Source organism: Dasypus novemcinctus, chromosome 2 (genome assembly GCF_030445035.2).
Source record: "Dasypus novemcinctus isolate mDasNov1 chromosome 2, mDasNov1.1.hap2, whole genome shotgun sequence".
NCBI classification, from domain to species: domain Eukaryota; kingdom Metazoa; phylum Chordata; class Mammalia; order Cingulata; family Dasypodidae; genus Dasypus; species Dasypus novemcinctus.
Genome location: NC_080674.1, coordinates 157,792,273 through 157,801,312, shown reverse-complemented (window position 1 = coordinate 157,801,312; position 9,040 = coordinate 157,792,273). Strand labels below are relative to the sequence as shown.

At 36.5% G+C, this 9,040-nt stretch overlaps 1 protein-coding gene across 1 annotated transcript; it reads right to left on the bottom strand.

The window, feature by feature from the left end:
• Positions 1-4,537: 4,537 nt before the first annotated feature.
• On the bottom strand, positions 4,538-8,337 carry LOC101435596 (serine protease inhibitor Kazal-type 9-like). Its single transcript, XM_004460684.4, has 4 exons — positions 8,241-8,337; positions 7,428-7,456; positions 5,702-5,829; positions 4,538-4,717 (listed from the first exon to the last, which is right to left on the bottom strand). Exons 1-4 carry the CDS (start codon positions 8,293-8,295, stop codon positions 4,648-4,650), a joined length of 282 nt encoding a protein of 93 aa, XP_004460741.1. The 5' UTR covers positions 8,296-8,337; the 3' UTR covers positions 4,538-4,647.
• Between the last annotated feature and the right edge of the window lie 703 nt (positions 8,338-9,040).

Genomic DNA, 9,040 nt, shown 5'->3' with positions numbered 1-9,040 from the left:
AGTCTGCTGATATTTGCTGCAAGTGTATTTTTGATTTCTTGAATTGTGGTGTTCAATGTAGGACAACCTCAGAAAAGTCTCCCTACTCCTAACAGGAATAGCAAAACTCTGGGGTTATTGGAAAAGGAAGAGGAGTCCTAAGAATAAGAAGACCTGCCACAAAATTTGTATTTGCTGCCTTTAAATGCATACATTTGACACTTAGGAACTGTTTTCGAAATCAGAGTGGTTTACACCCTGAAGAACTACAAATTTTTTTCCCATTGTCATACTTGTCTACTGACATGGCTGGAATACTGGTTAAGAGTGTTGGTTCTAGAGTCTGACTCTCTTTAGTACAATCCTGGCTGTGTCACTTTCTTGTTCTGTGATTTTGGATTACTCATCTCTCTGAAATTCATTTTCCTCATCTAAAAATCAGGATGATAATAGTATATACTTCCTAGAGTTGCTGTTAAAATTAAGTAATTTAATGCACAATTGGTGTTTGCATGCATAATGCCTTGCAAATGGTGTGAAATACAATGATACTAGCTATTATTCTTTATTAGGCCTACTCTAATTCTGGAGACCATATTTAATCACAGAACCTGTGATTAAGCATATGTATATCTTAAATATCAATTTCTTATCTATCATGTATATCAAGTAAAGAGTGACTCACTCAGTTCTTTTACGAGATCACTCTCATTCCTTTAGCCTTATCATGCATTTAGGAACCCATTATGGGAATAGGCGAAAAATTATTTTATCAGGCTGTTGAATGCGTAACTGGTCTCTGTGATGGCCTGTCATGGTTTCAGAGTGTATTTTCTAGAGGAAACTTCCAACTTTAGTTTAACAAGTGTTTATTTAATAACCTCTCACTGTGTAGCCTCTATGTTAGGCCATTGGTGCAGAAGATCAGAGATGTATTCACCAAATGCAATGAATGTCTCATGATGATGGAGGAGGTTGTTGTTATAGAGGGAGGATTGGGGTGAGGGGGGGTGGGGGATGAATGTAACATTAAAAAAACAAATAAAGACAAAGACAAAAACAAAAACAAAAAACGACATAATCCCATTCTCAAGAGGTCCAAGTTCTAATGGTAGAGCTTTACTTATAAGCAAATAATTGCATTTCAATTTGGTGAATATTATAGAAAACTGTATAGCATGTAGAGGTGCAACAAAAGTGCAGGTAGTAAATATTGATGGAGGAGAAAGAGCAAGAAAATTATCAAAGAAAAGGCTCTATTTGAATGATTGATAGACCTTCAGTCACATTTATAAGGTAAGGCTCTGGTCCTCCAAATGTGTTCTCCCAGTGTTCCAGCCTAGTTTCAGCCTCTGGTTACCTGTGATATTTAGTGTGTTCTTTGATATTTATCTTGTAGATGTTTCTATTATTTATTTGTCTATGCAAATGCTGTTTTATATTTGCCTCCCAAGTGCAAACACAGGATCCTTAAAGTCAAGAACCATTTCTCACATTTCCTTGAAATCTCCAGAGTGCACATTAGAGATTTCCAAGTAGTAAAGAACTTGATGAAAATGCTGCTTAAACTCAGTTATTGTTTATTCAAGAAATACTTATGGAGTGAGTGGCTATCATAGGCAAGGTCTTGGACTGTGAACTTCCCAACCTCACAACTAGAAAGCAAGTTCAGTAAGAGCAGGAACAATGTCTGTTGGTTTCATTTTTGTGTCCTCAGATATAAGCACTAAGTGACTGACTACCAGGCACTTAGGCATTCAGTAGCTATTTGCTCAGTGAATGACAGATGAAAGGGCTGCAGGCATGATCAAGGCACTCTCCTGATGCCCTAGTCTAGGGCAGTTCTCAATAACTTTTATATCCTAGGATGTCAGCAGGTCCTGGTAAAATATGCTTTCTAATGATCAGAAATCAAGGCTGTAATCTTATGTCTGTAAACTTTTTATTTTTTCAGATTTCAGTGAAGAATAGGCATGAACAAAATAAACCTAAGGTTTATTTCCCTGTCTTGGGCTAGATAAAAAGCATATGTCTTATGTCCTTTGAGCTACTGATTCCTCCAGGTGGCTGAGAGCAAAATCTCCAGTAGAAAGAGGTTCTGTGATATCTATCAGCCATCATTTAGAGCAAAAATAAACTCAAAAGATTCAACTTCCATACTGAAAATTTCCTTTAGGTACATTTTATTTAAAAAGTAAATACATCCATAGTGGTATATAAGATAAGGTATCCTGTGGGTAGTGACACTGGGAATGATTTGCCTTTGTGCATTATAAGTTATTTCTGAACCATTTCATTTTCCCAGCCATAAAAATCTAAAATTATTATTACTTGTTTTATGGAGAGAAAATAGATAAATGCTAAATACCAAACTTCACCACTCTGACTGAAAAAATTGTTCCTATTGTCAACAGTTTTAAAGGTAGTGAGTGCAGTTCAAGAATATCTTAGTGATTGATGTCTATTAAAGAAGGATATTTTCAATTTATACTTTATTTGATTTATATTCCTTAAGTCATGATTTTACTCATTTTTCCTTTAAAGATAGTCAATGTAAATTAGAAGCTTCCTTTTATGTGGATTTATATTCTTTTCTTAGGTGGGGGATAGGGATACAAATAAACTGCCAGATATATTTTATACTTGTTTCTCTTCATAAATAATTCATTTTAGAAATAATTCAAATTAAGCATATGCATATCTTAAGGTTCAATTGTAATTTTATGTTATATTTAATACTATACTATTAAGCTGTTTTTTGAGATAATCACTTTAAAACTATTAGAGTATTTTAATCCATATAATTATTCACAATATTTAGGGGCTTATAGTACAACAAAATTGTCTTAGGTTTGGCAAAACACTTAAACCATTTTTTAGTTTTTAACATAGTTAACAAAAATTATAGATGGCTCTTTCTAGCAGTTAGATCTGGTCCAGGATGTGTTGTGCAAACTGAGAAAGAGTCAGTTTCCTGTCACTGGAAGATTTCAGTGAGGCCTGGGTTTTCCTGTGGCCTTCTTATCTTACGGAGAGAACTTATACAGTGTCTTCTCAGATGAGGTATTTCATTACTCTCTTCCTCATCTAGCTGCAGCTTATGCTGTGAGAAAAATAACATCAAGGATCTGAAAGTCCAATACACCAGTAGAGCTCTATTCCTTGTAACACTTGATAACACTTAAATTCTCAAACATTTCTTCCAATTGATGTTTACTTATAAAACTAATATATAGAAAATAAAACATTTAGATATTTAATTTTGGAGCAAGTTGTCCTCTGGTGGCAGTTTCATATATAAGTCTATCTGTCTGTCTATCTATCATCAACTAATTTTTTTTTTTTTTTACCAGACCTGAGCTATTATTCTTTCTGGGTATTAGTCTTTTTCAATTAAATTCCATAGATTCCAAATACAAAAACATAGGCCCTGGACCTCTGGCCACCCCAGGTTGGACATTGTCAGGTGCTGGCCAAGTGATGGTGGACTGCCGGCCTGGGAGACTGCGTCACTGGGATGGATACAGGCACTGACACCAAGTAGATTTTAATAGTTACTTGTTGGTTGATTAAATGCAGAACTGGAGTACAAAGATTAGCAAGGCACATTCATTGCTCTTTAAATAATGTATGGCATGAGAGTGGGATAAGATACATTTCAGGGTCTAGATCTGAGACCAAACCCAAGGGAAAAAAAACCTGGGAGAAGGCAACTAATACATGAGAGCATGCATGTTATAGGTTGAATGTGTTGTCTACCCACCCACCCAAAGATATGCTGAAGTTCTAATTGCTGGTACCTGTGAATGTGACCTTATTTGGAAATAGAGTCATTGTAAACACAAATAGCTACGCTGTGGCCTAGGCTGGGCCCTTTATTCAATATGACTGGTGTCCTTATAAGAACGGGAGCAGAGACACAGAGGAGAGAACAACTGCAAGAAAGACTAGTAGGCCAGGAACCAAGGAATGCTAGGACTGCTGACCGTGGCCAGAAGGCAGGAGGGAGGCATGACAAAAGATCTTTCCTACAGACCTCAGAGCGAGCATGACCCTTCTGTCACCTTGATTTCAGACTTCTAGCCTCCAGAACTGTGAGAGGATACATTTCTATTTTTAAGACACTCAATTGTGGTTCTTTGGTAGAGCAGCCCTAGCAAATAAAGACATTGCACAACTCTACCTATCCTTTTTAGAGACTGGTCTTCTGGTAAGGAAGTCAGAGAGCAGACCTCGTCCTTTACAGCTCTCAGTGTCTTAACCACAGAGGACATCAAGGAAACTGCATTTCTGGATTCTAGTTCCTGAAATCTCACTCTTTATCTGTTTCCATTTCAAGAATACATAAGAACTCAATAATGAATGGAGGGTGTTTTCCTAGCCTAAATAAGAGGAGGGTCTCATCCTCAGGGCCTTTGACTTTTCTGGTTCCCACTCTTGGTCATCAAAGATCCTTCCTTCCCCCAGAATGGGGTCCCAAAATGGGCCGTTAGTTATCACCTGAAATCATCGCAAATCTACTCCCAACTCCAAACATGATATGGACATATTTCACTTAGAATTACTTTATTCCACAAGCAAATCAAGATGGAATAACAGGATTAGATAATGTGCCATAGATTACATGGGAAAAGAAAAATTTCTTTTGAGAATAGATGCATTTCAAAATCACAAGCTAGCTGCCATAATTTCCAAACACCTTCCAAAATGTGCAAATTTAAGTCTGCCGTTGCTTTTCCTGTGAAGAGAATATAGCAAGAAATGAAAACTTGAAGGCCATAGGAATTTTGTTAGCATTCAAACCATACCAATGAACTAAAAAAATGTAGCAAGTCTCACCATTTTTCACATTTTTAACAAGAGTGACAGCAGTTTATGAGTATTTTTAGCAAATGATTCTGATTACATCATAATAATCTTATTTCCATTAAACGTGACTTTTAATTTTTTTTTTTTAACATAAAGGAGACATACATTTAGAAGTCTCTTTTCCTAATAGATGGCAATTTTTTCTTTTGTGAGAAATGAACTGGATCAATTTGTTGTATATATTAGATGCTTGTTTTCATGGCTGTGCATTTTGAAAATACTTAAAAGGAATTCTATGTTTCTTTACCTTCTAGGCTATCATTCATCATTTCATGGTTTTTGAGCTGATATCAGTATATCAGCTATTTAATTTTTTAATTTAATTTTTACTATATCTCTAATGTATATTTTGTTGAGAAATCATACTCTGAAACAGAACAAGGTCTTTGGATTTTTTTAATTTTCCCTTTTGTACCAATCATTATGTAGCTCCATTGTATCAACTTGTGCTGAAGATGAACAGTATACAACATGGCTGATTCTAGCAGATGTGGGCAGGCATATTAGGAGGGGATTTCATTGTCCCTAGAAATGGTGGTGCATGTGCTGGGAGACTTCCTGGTAACTTTCGTAGTGGGACTTTAAGCACTGGATTAGTAGATGGATATTGAACTACACCTTAGGTTTCTTTTCCTCTTGAAAATTCTAGGGTTGGTCTGATTCACTCCTGCTGCCAGGATATATATAAGGGTAAAATGACAGCAGGGGCTCCCAAATCCTATATTTTGGGAGAGTTCTATTCCTTAGAGTCAATGGGCAATGATTCACATATTCCTGATGCTCCAACCACTTCTAATTGTTTTACCACATCATTAGAACATAAATATAAAAAATAAAATTTTTCAATACTTACCTAACTGCAATACAAAAGAAGCATTCATTGCTGTAAGTTTTACTATCAGAGCCACAAATTGGCCTATATACTGCCATACAAACTTCAGCTTTTCCTGGTGGTGGCTTTTTATAATTACTGCAGTTGACCTGAAGAAAAAATATTTAAGATTTCAAATCCTTCATCTAAGTCTTTATTCCAGGGATTTAGAATTTTCCACTCAAGTTCAGAGGGCTCACAATGCATATGTTTCTTGCTCTAGTTGTCTGTCATGTCTAACCCATATGAGATATACAAGGTATACAGGATTTCTGTGTCTGGTATTAACTCATGAATGATAAAATTCTTTATGGTAACTGGTTAAAGATTCATAATTTATTATAAAAATGGAATATTCCCCCCTCTACTGTGTTGGTGCAGCAGATCTCAACACATGTGACACATTCACAAGTATAACTACCCTCATGGGAGCACATGTAGGTATAATCAATTTTCTGCATGAGTCATCCCTCTTTCTCTCTTTCCGTCATAAACTTCTATCTGAATACAAGTGTGAGATACTTCATTGTCATGACTACTGACCAGCATCTTTGTAATACTCACAATATTAGTAGGAAACAGTCAAGTGTGTAACATTCATTAACTCTTCTAATTCTTACATAGCTACAAAAGTATGAAGGATGGCTTGAACTCAAGCCTAATTCCGAAGTTTATATTCTTAACTCTATTATTTTCCTTAATAGATTAAAAAAAAAGACTCCAAGAAGTGAAGAGAATTGTCCAGGCTCCATCATAACACAGCTAATAAACAGCATAGCTTGGGCTAGTACCCAAATTACCTAAATGCTGGTTTAAAGTTTTTACTACGACACCTAGATTTTCTCAACTACACTCATTTAAACTTTGAGGCATAAAGAAGAGGTTAGATGAAAATTTTAATTCTTAAGAAAGAGAACACCAAAATATATGAGCCATTAAAAATTTTTTAAGGAGGGTGGACTTGGCCCAGTGGTTAGGGCATCCGTCTACCACATGGGCGGTCTGCGGTTCAAACCCCGGGCCTCCTTGACCCGTGTGGAGCTGGTGCATGCGCAGTGCTGAGGCATGCAAGGAGTGCCGTGCCACCCAGGGGTGTCCCCGCGTAGGGAACCCATGCACAAGGAGTGCGCCCCATAAGGAGAGCTGCCCAGAGTGAAAGAAAGTGCAGCCTGCCCAGGAATGGTGCCGCACACACAGAGAGCTGACACAACAAGATGGCACAACAAAAAGAAATGCAGATTCCCATGCTGCTGACAACAACAGAAGTGGACAAAGAACACGCAGCAGATAGACACAGAGAACAGACAACCGGAGTGGGGGGGGGGGGAGGGGAGAGAAATAAATAAATAAATCTTAAAAAAAAATAGTCTGACTTTATTTAACTTCACTATGTGCACAGGTTTAACCCCTTTCAAACATTATGCCTTAAGCCTTGTAATAATAGAGGTAAATACTGTTGTCAAGACCAAATAACTGCAAAGCTGAAATTTGAACTCAGGATGTTATAACTCCAATGCTTTATTCTACTATGTGCATTTTAGAAAGCTCTATGATTTTTAAAAAATATGTCACCAATTTTGATACTCAAAAAACAAATCTTCAAATATGTAGATATTTAATTAATGTAGAGTATCAAATATTTCCCTGCTGATATTGGCTTTGAAATTGCATGAAAGTAGAAATTTTAAACCAAGATGGATATACTGACCGGTCTCCTCTGTTGAACACATTCTGCATCTGGAGGAAAAACAGACAAGTAAAATTAAACTAAACTCTGGAAGTAACAACAATACTTAAGGAAAATATCTGTAATTTATGTTTCAGTTTTTATCTTGTCTTAACAGTATAGCGGTCTTCCAAATTCTGTGTCAGAGTATATCAAAAGTGGAATCTTAGCACAGATTGTTTTTGCTTTTTTTTTTTCGGCCTCTTCGGAGTGAGATTGTAATGTGGGAAAAAGGATGAAAAAGCTGTCATTACAATGAGATGTGTATTATTCTTTCCTACCTCATAATAAAGTCACAACAAGTATTGAATAGAAAAAGTTGTGTTTAGTTTTTGTTTTTTTTTTTAAATTTATGAAGTGTTTGCTACTATATGATAGACAGAAACAGGAGACATTTAATCCATTGTTAAAAATCCCAGGGAGGCAGATTCCAACTTAATAGTGGAAAAACAATATTACCTAATAACTTATCCTGCCAAATAATGGATTGCGCTGTTAAGAAGTGATGTCTCCATAAATCTGCCGTCAGGTGAAAATTAGGCCAGATGCTCACTTCTCAAGGATCTTACAGAAAATGTGTATATGGAGAAGAATCTGGCTTTAGGTAACCGTTGAGATTCCTTCAGCTCTGGAGATCATATGACTTAGAGATTTCTTAGGGGAGTTAGAAAAATTCTTTTCCAAAATCTACCCCTAATATCTATGTGATAAGTGTATCCCAGAATTATATGAGCAGAATATGCTATGGAGCTGCTGGTATCAGGGCAGGGGCAGAGAAAGGAGGGAGATACTCACTGAAGATGGTTGCAAGTGCCAGGGCCAAGAGTAGGACAAAGGCTGTTGCTCTCATGGTGCTGGAGTGGCTTATGGCAGGCAGGTGCAGGCAACAAAGTGACTTTGTGGTGTCTGTGCAGCCCAGTTAGGTCCTGCCTTATATATTGTCCAGAATTGCTGCCTCCATTGTGAAATAGCTTTTTATAGGAACAGGCCCTGGGAAAAAGGTCAGAAACATCTGCTGAGTCATGAGAATCTTTCCTTGTGAAAAACAGTTGATTGTACATGTCAATTCATTGGCTAATGGGTATCAATAAAGCTGACATTAGTTTTATATATTTTTTTATATATTGCTGTCTTACCTCTTTACATGCTTCAATATATATGAGACCTGTCACATTTGTAAATTTGGTCTCATAAGAAATCTGTCATTATTACTTTTATTTTTCTTTTACACATAAGGAAATTGAATCTCAAGGATCTTAAGCAATTGCACTAGGCTTACTAAATATTCTCTTTCGCACTACCTTTTTTAGCAATACTAAGTATCCACACTGAAGTATTGACACAGAGGATACAGGTAATGATCCATGCTCTTTAGAAGGGGAATAAATTTCCCAAGAAACCAAATCTGGGGAGGTGGTGTAATAGGAGGGAAAATATACAAAGGGTTTCTCAGTAGCTCATTTTGAACTAGGTAAGATAGACTCTTCTTTCCATTGTTTCCCTAAAGTCTAAGAGATAAAGGACATTTATTGAGCTAATACCTATCATGTTCTGCTAGTGTTGGGGAAGTCTCAGACTTCAGGATAATTAGAATA

What these genes read in the sequence shown, in the direction of transcription:
- LOC101435596 (XM_004460684.4), bottom strand. Translation starts at nt 8,295, where the DNA reads ATGAGAGCAACAGCCTTTGTCCTACTCTTGGCCCTGGCACTTGCAACC. An exon ending in GGCACTTGCAACCATCTTCA is followed by an intron (nt 7,457 to 8,240) that starts GTGAGTATCTCC and finishes TTTTTCCTCCAG; the next exon opens with ATGCAGAATGTGTTCAACAG. An exon ending in TTCTTTTGTATTGCAGTTAG is followed by an intron (nt 4,718 to 5,701) that starts GTAAGTATTGAA and finishes TTCTCTTCACAG; the next exon opens with GAAAAGCAACGGCAGACTTA.